This window comes from Schistocerca americana, chromosome 8 (genome assembly GCF_021461395.2).
Source record: "Schistocerca americana isolate TAMUIC-IGC-003095 chromosome 8, iqSchAmer2.1, whole genome shotgun sequence".
NCBI classification, from domain to species: domain Eukaryota; kingdom Metazoa; phylum Arthropoda; class Insecta; order Orthoptera; family Acrididae; genus Schistocerca; species Schistocerca americana.
In genome coordinates, this window is record NC_060126.1 from 385,548,752 (window position 1) to 385,562,828 (window position 14,077).

The 14,077-nt window shown below is 38.7% G+C and overlaps 1 protein-coding gene across 1 annotated transcript in view; it reads left to right on the forward strand.

The window, feature by feature from the left end:
• LOC124545062 (very low-density lipoprotein receptor-like) overlaps nt 1-14,077 on the forward strand; it is a 70,608-nt gene that overhangs the window by 32,230 nt on the left and 24,301 nt on the right. Inside the window, exons 3-4 of the mRNA XM_047123859.1 lie at nt 3,199-3,327; nt 8,462-8,591. Coding sequence (XP_046979815.1) covers nt 3,199-3,327; nt 8,462-8,591 — 259 coding nt within the window. The remainder of the gene's footprint in view (nt 1-3,198; nt 3,328-8,461; nt 8,592-14,077) is intronic.

The following is a 14,077-nucleotide window of genomic DNA, read 5'->3' on the forward strand; positions in this document are numbered from 1 at the left end:
GAGGCAATACTGACCCTACGACTTATCTTAGAAGATAGATTAAGGAAAGGCAAACCTACATTTCTAGCATTTGTAGACTTAGAGAAAGCTTTTGACAATGTTGACTGGAATACTCTCTTTCAAATTCTTAAGGTGGCAGGGGTAAAATACAGGGAGCAAAAGGCTATTTACAATTTGTACAGAAACCAGATGGCAGTTATAAAAGTCGAGGGACACGAAAGGGAAGCAGTGGTTGGGAAGGGAGTGAAACAGGGTTGTAGTCTCTCCCCGATGTTATTCAATCTGTATATTGAGCAAGCAGTAAAGGAAACAAAAGAAAAATTCGGAGTAGATATTAAAATCCATGGAGAAGAAATAAAAACTTTGAGGTTCGCCGATGAAATTGTAATTCTGTCAGAGACAGCCAAGGACTTGGAAGAGCAGTTGAATGGAATGGATAGTGTCTTGAAAGGAGGATATAAAATGAATATCAACAAAAGCAAAACAAGGATAATGGAATGTAGTCGAATTAAGTCGGGTGATGCTGAGGGAATTAGATTAGGAAATGAGACACTTAAAGTAGGAAATGAGTTTTGCTATTTGGGAAGCAAAATAACTGATGATGGTTGAAGTAGAGAGAATATAAAATGTAGACTGGTAATGGCAATGAAAGCATTTCTGAAGAAGAGAAATTTGTTAACATTGAGTATAGCTTTAAATGTCAGGTAGTAGTTTCTGAAAGTATTTGTGTGGAGTGTAGCCATGTATGGAAGTGAAACATGGACAATAACTAGTTTGGACAAGAAGAGAATAGAAGCTTTCGAAATGTGGTGCTACAGAAGAATGCTGAAGATTAGATGGGTAGATCATATAACTAATGAGGAGGTATTGAATAGGATTGGGGAGAAGAGAAGTTTGTGGCACAACTTGACTAGAAGAAGGGATCGGTTGGTAGGACATGTTCTAAGGCATCAAGGGATCACCAATTTAGTATTGGAGGGAAGTGTGGATGGTAAAAATCGTAGAGGGAGACCAAGAGATGAATACACTAAGCAGATTCAGAAGGATGTAGGTTGCAGTAGGTACTGGGAGATGAAGAAGCTTGCACAGGATAGAGTAGCATGGAGAGCTGCATCAAACCAGTCTCAGGACTGAAGACCACAACAACAACAACAACAACAACATCTGAAGGAGGATGTTGATAGCTTGTCTTTTTTATGTGTATTTTAAATATGCCTGTTTGCCTCTTCCATGTAGTAAATAGCAATATATCCCATTTCATATTGTTGTTATTCCATTCTGGATTTTCCATTGTTTGCTTGTTATTGGTGAGACCCCAGTACACTATTCAGCTGATTTGAATGTGTACATAAAGAGTTAATAACATTTTTGGTCTGGTCACTTTTAGACGCAGTCGAATTAAAAATGTAATTTTTCAATTGAAAATGAGTTGAGAGCATGGAACACTACCAGGTGGTATTAATGCCGTCTCCATTACGAGTAACAGTAAGAGTAAAAAAAAATTAAGAACAAATGTTACACTCTGCAGCCAAAGTAAAAACAATGATACAATTAGCAGCCATATTGTAAAGGAAACACTAAGTCTCACACTTTTGGCATTATCAGTTCCAGATTAGAAGGTGGTGTGCAGAAACTGCTGGTAACAAATGACAAGAATTGACAGAAAGATAGAAGATACAACATGATATAAAAATGCAAGCAGAAAGGTGACGATCTTTTGCCTCACTTCACATGTACTGACCAATATTATTGAATAATGTCACTCCCAGTTCCCTTTTTGTGAAGTCCCTAGTTTCTGTTCTGTACTGTTCTCTCTCACCTTCATTGTAAAATTCTTTCTCTATCTGGTCCCCACATTGCTGGAAAATATATTTGCATATTCATTGTTGAACAGGGAGATGTCAACAATATGATGTAAGTATATGGACAGGACAATTGGCTGTAACCCAGATCATGCCATTCTGTTTTAGACTCCCTGTGTTTTTCCAAAAAGCATTTCAGGGGAATATTAAAGTGACTTCCTAAGCAAACTTACAGCTGATTACTGAAAGAGATGCTTAAGGCACTGGGCTCACACTAGGGAGAAGTGGGATTAAAATCCAAATTCCACCATCTAAATTTAACTTTTTCCATGATTTCCCCAAAATCGTTTCAGAAGAATTCTGAGATGGTTCCTTTGATAGGGAAATGGTCAGTTTCCTTCCCTATCCTTGTTCAATTTGAGTTTATGCTCTGCCTCTTCTTATCTATTAGTAAATGGAACAGTAAACTCAAATCTTCATTTTTCCCTTTTATAGCCCATTCATTCCAATATCCTTATTATATCTGAATGCACACTCTCATCTAGAAATCCTCATGATAAAGAAAAATGAAGAAATTGATAACAACAATAAATGAGAGAAAAAAGATACTAAACTTGATCGTTGTGAAGAAATAGTGTTGTGCAATAATATAATTTTTAAATACTATCTTGATAGAATAATACACAGAATATGTTATGGAACATGTAATTCACTCAAATTTTTGTTTCTAAGGTCATTTAAATGTATTATTTACCTCCTAAGAAATACTGTAAATCATTACATTACATAATGTGGAATTTAATCAATTTTTGAAAACATAATGTAACTGGATAGACAAAAAAGCTCCTCACCAAGAGGCAGCAGGAGAACACACATGCAAAAGGTATGCAAGTTACTTTCGGATGTGGTGTACTGGTAACAATGGAGACTCTTCCTGTCTTTCCTCTGACCCCATCTGGTAAGTCTCCCCTGACCCAGGGACCCTGGAAAGTCAAGTATGGAGTAACAACGATATTATGAAAAGGATAGACTGCTACTCACCACCTCTGTGTGGTGGTTAGCAATCTATACTTTTCATAAACTTCACTTAAGGCACTCTCCATGATGAATAAAATTTCCCCTTCACTACTCCAACCTGAAATTCAGTTCTTTCATGTTGTGTCTGTGTGGATACAACTCAGATATACATTGAACGAATCATTGCATGCTGTGATACAAACTTGCAACTCATTCCAAATAGGAACCTTCCAGTTGACTTACTCCACTTACAGTTATTATTTACTTTATTTGTAGTTAACTATCTATTTATTTTTGTTATGGAACTAATCAAGTAGTTGACCATTACAATAGAAACTGTGTGGCAGTAATATTTTCTGTTCACTTGTCCTTTCAAAAGGAGGAAACAGTCATTCAAATACGGTAACCTGTTATGGAAGCAATGACCAGCCATATGAGGGCATTCCATGTGACCAGGAGAACTGTGTGCCTCTTACCTGGGTCTGCGATGGAGAGCGGGATTGTGATAGTGAGTATTTTTACACAGAACAAAACATCTCATACAGTGACTATCTCTGAAAGCTTTCAAAATGTTGTGTCATAACAGCGACAAAATTGTGAACTTCTTGGAATTTTTTTACACATATTTAGCTTGTATTCTGTATATTCTACAGGTAGAAATAGTTATTAAGAAGCTTGCAGATGTATGGCTATACACAGTGTTGATAATATTTAGCAGTAGTGAGCCAAACATGTAGTGTTGGGTGACAGTATTTGACAAATGGACAGCATATACATGAACACCAAAAAGGACATTATGTGACAGTCAATCAGAGGCAGTCAACCTGAAGCTTCCAATACATTTACAGTCCACATCATGTGGGAAGACACCTCAATCTTCATCTGTTCTGTGCATCCCCTTCTATTAACCTTCAGCGACCAGTATGATTCATTCTCTTTTCAAGCACCTAGCATCAAGTTACAACTACATGGCGAGAACTCTCTCCTGCACACATTAGTCATTCCTACCAGTTATTTTATTTTTGTGCACATTAATTTACCATTAACTGCAGTCAAATACAACCACATATATGCATTATAAAATTACACATTTTTAAAAAATTCTGTGAGGTAGAAGCAGTTGTCAAGCAAATACAACGATTTTGAAACTTCTGGCAGATTAAGACTTGTGCCAGATTAAGACTTGTGCCAGATTAAGACTTTTGCATGCTAGTGCTCTACTAACTGATCAACCCAGGCACAAGTCACAACCCATTCTCACAGCTTCACTGCTGCCAGTAACTTGTCTCTTACCTCCAAAACTTCCTTTCTTCCAGGAGTGCTAGGCCTGAAAGTTACACAGGAGAACTTTTGTGACGTTTGGAAGGTAGGATTCAAAATTTATGATTCTCCCTGTAGATTTGAATGTATAATATGAGATGTGTTCAGAAAGTAAGGTGACTTTCTATTTTTATGAAAAAACATTTATTTATTCATCAATATTCATGTTATCCTCCTGAAAGCAGTCCCCCTCAGATACAATGCACTTGTGCCAATGCTTCTTCCAATCCTCAAAGTAATTCTCATAAGCATTTTTTGGTACAGCCTTGAGTACTTCCAGCGGTGCAGTTTTTATTCCTCAATCGTTGAAACTCTTCGTCCTTTCATAGGCCTCTTCAGTTTTGGGAACAGAAAAATGATGCAGGGGCCAAAACCAGTGAATATGGTTGCTGAAGCACGATTGTTGTGTTGTTTTTTGGCCAAAAAATCTCTCATAACCAATGATGAATGAGCAGGTGAATTGTCATGATGCAAAAACCATGAATGTTTTTCGAGAATTCAGGACTTTTTTTTGCATATTGCTTCTCGCAAACGGTGCATAACATCAAAGTAATACTTCTTACTGACTGTATGACCTTGAGGCAAAAATTCATTGAGCACTATGCCATGATAATTGGAAAAAAAAAAAAAAAAACAGTGAGCAAAACTTTGAGATTTGATCCAACTTGGCATGGTTTTTTTGGGTTGGCTCTCCGGGATGCTTCCATTGGGACGATTGGGCTTTGGTTTTGATGTCATAACTGTAAACCCATGTTTCATCACCAGTTATGACCCTTTTGAGCAAATCAGGATCATCATTGACATCATTCAAGAGCTCCTGAGTGATGCTCATGCGATAGTTCTCCTGATCAAAATTGAGAAATTTTGGAACAAACTTTGCCCAAAACATAAAAAAAAAAAAAAATGCATGACACAAGCTGATGCATATGCCAACATCCTCAGCAACTTCTCTTACAGTAATTCGACAATTTTCAAAAACAATTTTCTTCACAGCTTTGACATTATCATCTGTTGTTGATGTGCTGGGGCGTCCAGAGTGAGGTAAGTCATTGGCATCTTCTCGGCCATCTTGGAATAGCTTGTACCATGTATAAACATTGTTTTTACTTAGAGCAGACTCACCGTATGCCACGGTCAACCAAGTGTTTTAGAGCACGTGATTACATTTTTCACACAAAATTTGATGCAAATTCTTTGCTCCATATTGTATAATAATTGAAAATTTCTGAGCACACTAAAACACATCTAACCTTTCTATGTGTCAAAAACAAATAAAGTATACTCTACACTTGAAACTGTGAACATATGTTTGGACATGTGTACCAAAACAATAACAAAAATGATTGATAATCAAATGTATGTTGCCTGTGCAATATGAAAAGTCACCTTACTTTTTGAACAGCACTTGTATAATGTACCACAGGCAAATAAACCTGATTGTTGTCCACAGCAACATGGTATGGCAACCTGGACATTGTTTGCATGCTCTCTGTTGTCATGCTTACGCAAACCTCATCTTCTCCACTCTTCCCTATGAGTGCACAAGCGCCTTCCTATATGATGGGGACTTAAGTTTAGCAGAATATACTTTATCTGACTTTCTACTGTGGAACCTTCTACCAAAATGCACCATAAACAGCTTAGAATTTATGAAGGGCATATAGTGTGATGTTTAAGATTGTTTTGTAGGTTCTGAGCCTAACTTCACAAACTGAAAATGGTTTTGAAAACACACACACCACAGGACTAAACTTCATTGTTCTTAGTGCTGCATATGATACAGTTAACCATCACATTCTCTTACAAAAAGTATTTGCTGTCATCAAGGATCTAAAACTTGTCAGAGTGTCATCAACACTGTTGTAGAATCATATGTTTCTTGTTGATTTTCAAGGGTAACAAAGTAAGCAGAGAATCCAGAAAAATCATTTGTCTCAAAGAAGCATGTTGGTTCTGTTGCTGTGTAATATTTATTATACAAATGAGCAACCATTTCCTTACAACACAGCAAGTTTTATCTATGCTGATGGCCTTGCCCAGACCTCCCAAGGTAAAATATTTGAAGATTTAGAACTCACTCATGAAAGTGTTCTGAAAGAACTAGGCACATACTGTAAGGCCACCTGCCAAAAGTGTAACACCTCAGAAACTCTACTCTGTGTTTTCCATCCCAGGGACAGGAACTCCACAAGAAAGTTGAATGTGTCTTGGAACAGCACCTGATTAGACCATCATCTCACCCCAAAGTACATAGGAGTGACTCTGTATCACTCCCTGAACTTCAGACAACACTGCCCCAAAGCCAAGCAGAAAATTAGTGCTCAGAATAACATTTCAGGAGAGTTGACAGGCACAAACTTGGGAGCTAAACCAAAAGTTCTTAAAACCACTGCTTTGGCTCTGTGTTCATCTGTAGCTGAGTATGCCTCCTGTGTTCGTATACATCATCTCATGCCAAAACTGTGGACCCTGCTCTGAACTAAGCTTGCTGGTTGATTATAGGGTGCTTAAAAATACCCCTGTTGACATGATTTACTATCTTGCCTGTATCACAATGACTGAAGGCTGAGAATGTTGAAGCTTGTCCACTATTTGGCCATGAACTTCCACAGCCTAGGCTAAAATAAAGAAAAAGTTTCCTTTGAACAATAGATACTCTAAAATTCCCTCCAGGCAAGGCAAGACTTTTTTTGGCAGAAGTCCGTACAATAAGATTTAATGGGACTGCAAGAACATTTGCTGGCTGCCCACAATGCAGAGAGGTGTGTTTTAGGTCCCTTAACAACGTTTCTAGCATTTGTAGACTTAGAGAAAGCTTTTGACAATGTTGACTGGAATACTCTCTTTCAAATTATGAAGGTGGCAGGGGTAAAATACAGGGAGCAAAGGCTATTTACAATTTGTACAGAAACCAGATGGCAGTTATAAGAGTCGAGGGACATGAAAGGGAGGCAGTGGTTGGGAAGGGAGTGAGACAGGGTTGTAGCCTCTCCCCAATGTTATTCAATCTGTATATTGAGCAAGCAGTAAAGGAAACAAAAGAAAAATTCAGAGTAGGAATTAAAATCCATGGAGAAGAAATAAAAACTTTGAGGTTCGCCGATGACATTGTAATTCTGTCAGAGACAGCAAAGGACTTGGAAGAGCAATTGAACAGAATGGACAGTGTCTTGAAAGAAGGGTATAAGATGAACATCAACAAAAGCAAAACAAGGATAATGGAATGTAGTCGAATTAAGTCGGGTGATGCTGAGGGAATTAGATTAGGAAATGAGACACTTAAAGTAGTAAACGAGTTTTGCTATTTGGGGAGCAAAATAAATGATGATGGTCGAAGTAGGGAGGATATAAAATGTAGACTGGCAATGGCAAGGAAAGCGTTTCTGAAGAAGAGAAATTTGTTAACATCGAGTATAGATTTAAATGTCAGGAAGTCATTTCTGAAAGTATTTGTATGGAGTGTAGCCATATATGGAAGTGAAATGTGGACGATAAATAGTTTGGACAAGAAGAGAATAGAACCTTTTTAAATGTGGCGCTACAGAAGAATGCTGAAGATTAGATGGGTAGATCACATAACTAATCAGGAAGTATTGAATAGGATTGGGGAGAAGAGAAGTTTGTGGCACAACTTGACTAGAAGAAGGGATCGGTTGGTAGGACATGTTCTGAGGTATCAAGGGATCACCAATTTAGTATTGGAGGTCAGCGTGGAGCGTAAAAATCGTAGAGGGAGACCAAGAGATGAATACACCAAGCAGATTCAGAAGGATGTAGGTTGCAGTACGTACTGGGAGATGAAGAAGCTTGCACAGGATAGAGTAGCATGGAGAGCTGCATCAAACCAGTCTCAGGACTGAAGACCACAATGACAGCAACAGTTAAAGAACTGGTGTGAAATCCTTCCTTAAAGTATGGGGGCTTCACATTGGGTGATAGCAAGTGGGAGTGTGGAGAACAAACTGTGGAACACCTGTGCCAGTGCTCTCTTTGTCCTTTTGCTTGTTCAACGAATGACCTCATACTTGCAAATGACAGTGTCCTTGGTGTGGCTCAATTTTAGACAAATATCATGTGATTTGCGAATTTGGTCAATGACATTTACATTATTTTTTTTGTAAATATGTATATTCTGTGTATAACTGTGTGTATGGTACAGATAGGCTTCTGACCCAAGTGAATAAATATGAAGATTGGAACATTTCGCTGGCACCCTTTTTTCTGTGTGGTAAATTTTTCTTCTTGTTTTTGGTATTCTATCTACCTTTAGTTCACATTAGTCCATTAACATCGATAAAAAGTGACAAATGCTGTTCATCAAGGTGGAGCTGATGAAGCACATTGTGGACAACGCCGGTGCCCAAGTGACAAATTTGAATGCACAGTCAGAGGGTCTGTTGCCTGCCTGGACAAGAAACAAGTGTGTGATGGCCATGTTGACTGCCAAGATGGGTAAGTGGTGGTGGTGGTTAGTGCTTAACGTCCCGTCCACAATGAGGTCATTAGAGACGGAGCGCAAGCTCGGGTTAGGGAAGGATTGGGAAGGAAATAGGCCATGCCCTTTCAAAGGAACCATCCCGGCATTTGCCTGAAACGATTTAGGGAAATCACGGAAAACCTAAATCAGGATGGCTGGAGACGGGATTGAACCGCCGTCCTCCCGAATGCGAGTCCAGTGTGCTAACCACTGCGCCACCTCGCTTGGTCAAGATGGGTAAGTACTGTGTAATGTGCAGCCTAGTAAATGTTGTTCCAATTGCATCCTGGGTCTGACTAGCACATATCTGCATTATGGAGGAACAGTGTTTAAATACATGTCTAGCCATCAAGATTTAGTTTTTCTATGCTTTCCTTAAATTAATTACATGATGATTCTTTTGAAATAGATACTGACAATTTACTTCCTCTATCTGAGCTTGTGCTGAATCTCTAATGACCATATTTCTTAAAATGTACATCACAAAAATGGCTTCAATCACTGGGATTGCATTGCTGAAGTTTTTCACAGAAGCTACTCACTGTGTTCTCAATTGTTCTTGAGGAATGGCCTCTATTCTTCCTTGACTACACTTTTTAATTCATCAGTATTGTGGCGTCACTGTGAAAAAACCTTCATTATTGCAATAATCCCACAGAGAAAAATTGGTGAAAGACTACGTTGATTTCACCGACCATGGGATGTCATTGAATTGTGAGAGTAATCAATGGGGAAAATGACACCTCAGTGTTGTTACTGAACTGTAGGCCATGTGGGGTGAAGCCCTGTCTTGCTGGAACCATATCATGTTTAGCAGCAATGTCAGTGCAGCTGTGGCATGATGGAATTGTTAATTGTGGCCACATACTGTTCAGAATTGATGCTCACAGGCTGGATTTTGTTATCTTGAAATAAATACCGTCCGATTCCAGTGGGCTGTTCAATAGCATACCAGATGACAATTTTTGGACTACCCTGGCCTTTTACGTGAATGAGCTGTGGATTCAAGTCCAAGTAATAACACAAGCTTCATTTATTGATAGATCCATTTAAATAAAAGTTTGCCTCTACAGACTTCACAAGGTTTGTCAGAATTGCATCTTTCTTCTCATTTCTGTCCAGTAATGCTGTGCAGCAATTGCACCTACTCACTTTATCTCCCAGCCATAAATTCTGAGCCACTTGCATCTTATAGGGATTAAAATTTAAATCCTGTTTCCCAAACCTATGCAAAGACACATGGGGGATTTTTTAATGTTCTAGAATCACAATATTCAGAATGCTATGGACTTCATTACAATGTTGCATGAACTCATCAGATATTTTCCAGTGTTCGAACTGTCGCTTTGTTTTCGGCACCTACTTTAATACTCTGTTAAGCACTATGACATGCATGCCAGAGAGTACTTTTTATTTTATCAGTTATTAGGGCTTCTTACAGTTTCATTCACATATGGAGCACAGGGAGAATAACTGGTTAAATGTGTCTGTCAATGCTGTAATTAGTTAATTCTTGTCCTTATGATTCTTATTTTAATGTTACTCCAACTGCAGTTCTGGCTAAAGTATTTCTCATTACAATTCATCATATGAGAATATGAACCGTGAACCATGGACCTTGCCGTTGGTGGGGAGGCTTGCATGCCTCAATGTGCAGATAGCCGTACCGTAGGTGCAACCACAATGGAGGGCTATCTGTTGAGAGGGCAAACGTGTGGTTCCTGAAGAGGGGCAGCAGCCTTTTCAGTAGTTGCAGGGGCAACAGTCTGGATGATTGACTGATCTCGCCCTGTAACACTAACCAAAACAGCCTTGCTGTTGTGGTACTGTGAACGGCTGAAAGCAAAGAGAAACTACAGCTGTAATTTTTCCCGAGGGCATGCAGCTTTACAGTATGATTAAATGATGATGGCGTCCTCTTGGGTAAAATATTCCGGAGGTAAAATAGTCCCCCATTCGGATCTCCGGGTGGGGACTACTCAAGAGGACGTCGTTATCAGGAGAAAGGAAACTGGCGTTCTACAGATCGGAGCGTGGAATGTCAGATCCCTTAATCGGGCAGGTAGGTTAGAAAACTTAAAAAGGGAAATGGATAGGTTAAATTTAGATATAGTGGGAATTAGTGCAATTCGGTGGCAGGAGGAAAAAGACGTTTGGTCAGGTGAATACAGGGTTATAAATACAAAATCAAATAGGGGTAATGCAGGAGTAGGTTTAATAATGAAAAAAAAAAGTAAGAGTGCGGGTAAGCTACTACAAACAGCATAGTGAACGCATTATTGTGGCCAAGATAGATACGAAGCCCACACCTACTACAGTAGTACAAGTTTATATGCCAACTAGCTCTGCAGATGATGAAGAAATTGAAGAAATGTATGATGAGATAAAAGAAATTATTCAGGTAGTGAAGGGAGATGAAAATTTAATAGTCATGGGTGACTGGAATTCGACAGCAGGAAAAAGTAGAGAAGGAAACGTAGTAGGTGAATATGGATTAGGGCTAAGAAATGAAAGAGGAAGCCGCCTGGTAGAATTTTGCACAGAGCATAACTTAATCATAACTAATACTTGGTTCAAGAATCATGAAAGAAGGTTGTATACCTGGAAGAAGCCTGGAGATACTGGAAGGTGTCAGATAGATTATATAATGATAAGAAAGAGATTCAGGAACCAAGTTTTAAGTTGTAAGACATTTCCAGGAGCAGATGTGGACTCTGACCACAATCTATTGGTTATGAACTGTAGATTAAAACTGAAGAAACTGCAAAAAGGTGGGAATTTAAGGACATGGGACCTGGATAAACTGAAAGAACCAGAGGTTGTACAGAGTTTCAGGGAGAGCATAAGGGAACAATTGACAGGAATGGGGGAAAGAAATACAGTACGTAGAAGAAGAATGGGTAGCTTTGAGGGATGAAGTAGTGAAGGCAGCAGAGGATCAAGTAGGTAAAAAGACGAAGGTTAGTAGAAATCCTTGGGTAACAGAAGAGATACTGAATTTAATTGATGAAAGGAGAAAATACAAAAATGCAGTAAGTGATGCAGGCAAAAAGGAATACAAACGTCTCAAAAATGATATCGACAGGAAGTGCTAATGGCTAAGCAGGGATGGATAGAGGACAAATGTAAGGATGTAGAGGCTTATCTCACGAGTGGTAAGATAGATACTGCCTACAGGAAAATTAAAGAGACCTTTGGAGAAAAGAGAACCACTTGTATGAATATCAAGAGCTCAGATGGAAACCCAGTTCTAAGCAAAGAAGGGAAAGCAGAAAGGTGGAAGGAGTATATAGAGGGTCTATACAGGGGCGATGTTCTAGAAGACAATATTATGGAAATGGAAGAGGATGTAGATGAAGATGAAATGGGAGATGTGATACTGTGTGAAGAGTTTGACAGAGCACTGAAAGACCTAAGTCGAAACAAGGCCTCGAGAGTAGACAACATTCCATTAGAACTACTGACAGCCTTGGGAGAGCCAGTCCAGACAAAACTCTACCATCTGGTGAGCAAGATGTATGAGACAGGCGAAATTCCCTCAGATTTCAAGAAGAATATAATAATTCGAATCCCAAAGAAAGCAGGTGTTGACAGATGTGAAAATTACCGAACTATCAGTTTAATAAGTCACAGCTGCAAAATACTAACTCAAATTCTTTACAGACGAATGGAAAAACTGGTAGAAGCCGACCTCGGGGAAGATCAGTTTGGATTCCGTAGAAATGTTGGAACACGTGAGGCAATACTGACCCTACGACTTATCTTAGAAAATAGATTAAGGAAAGGCAAACCTACGTTTCTAGCATTTGTAGACTTAGAGAAAGCTTTTGACAATGTTGACTTGAATACTCTCTTTCAAATTCTGAAGGTGGCAGGGGTAGAAATACAGGGAGCGAAAGGCTATTTACAATTTGTACAGGAAGCAGATGGCAGTTATAAGAGTCGAGGGGCATGAAAGGGAAGCAGCGGTTGGGAAGGGAGTGAGACAGGGTTGTAGCCTCTCCCCGATGTTATTCAATCTGTATATTGAGCAAGCAGTAAAGGAAACAAAAGAAAAATTTGGAGTAGGTATTAAAATCCATGGAGAAGAAATAAAAACTTTGAGGTTCGCCGATGACATTGTAACTCTGTCAGAGACAGCAAAGGACTTGGAAGAGCAATTGAACAGAATGGACAGTGTCTTGAAAGAAGGGTATAAGATGAACATCAACAAAAGCAAAATGAGGATAATGGAATGTAGTCGAATTAAGTCAGGTGACGCTGAGGGAATTAGATTATGAAATGAGACACTTAAAGTAGTAAACGAGTTTTGCTATTTGGGGAGCAAAATAACTAATGATGGTCGTAGTAGAGAGGATATAAAATGTAGACTGGCAATGGCAAGGAAAGCGTTTCTGAAGAAGAGAAATTTGTTAACATCGGATATTGATTTAAGTGTCAGGAAGTCGTTTCTGAAAGTATTTGTATGGAGTGTAGCCATGTATGGAAGTGAAACATGGACGATAAATAGTTTAGACAAGAACAGAATAGAAGCTTTCGAAATGTGGTGCTACAGAAGAATGCTGAAGATTAGATGGGTAGATCACATAATTAACGAGGAGGTATTGAATAGAATTGGGGAGAAGAGAAGTTTGTAGCACAACTTGACTAGAAGAAGGGATCGGTTGGTAGGACATGTTCTGAGGCATCAAAGGATCATCAGTTTAGTACTGGAGGGCAGCGTGGAGGGTAAAAATCGTAGAGGGAGACCAAGAGATGAATACACTAAGCAGATTCAGAAGGATGTAGGCTGCAGTAGGTACTGGGAGATGAAGAAGCTTGCACAGCATGGAGAGCTGCATCAAACCAGTCTCAGGACTGAAGACCACAACAACAACATGAGAATGATGTAGTTTTTGCAGTGGAATACTTAGATTCAAATTGTCAAATCTCCTTCATCAATAAAGTCCTTTAGGGGATGTATATTGCAGATTTGCCTGGATTTAAGATGTAATGAAGGTTTGGATGTTATTTTCGAACACATTGATGAATCTTTCTCAGAGCAGATGTGTTTTCTGTTAGCATTTACAAAGATTTTCACACAAAAACTGTTTCTACCAACACGACTGATAAATCAGCAACTGTTACTGACTTCACGTCATTATACTGATCAAACCGTGACTGACCGGAAGTGCTTTGCACCACTCAGTATACCCTATCATAGCAATGTGTGTTCTTTGGCCTATTTACAAAAATAATTACATTTACTGATTTAGAATGAAAAGTTGATGATTTACAACAAACTGTTAGTAGGGTTTTAAAGACAATAAATGATTATTCATTCTGAATGCATTTCTAAATATTGTTCTTTTGACTTTTGGGTGAAAATTTGGTTATGAAGTTGCAATAAAATAATTAATTACATCTTGATTTCACATTGGATTTTATTCCTGACATTAACTGGGATACAGTACAAAATGTC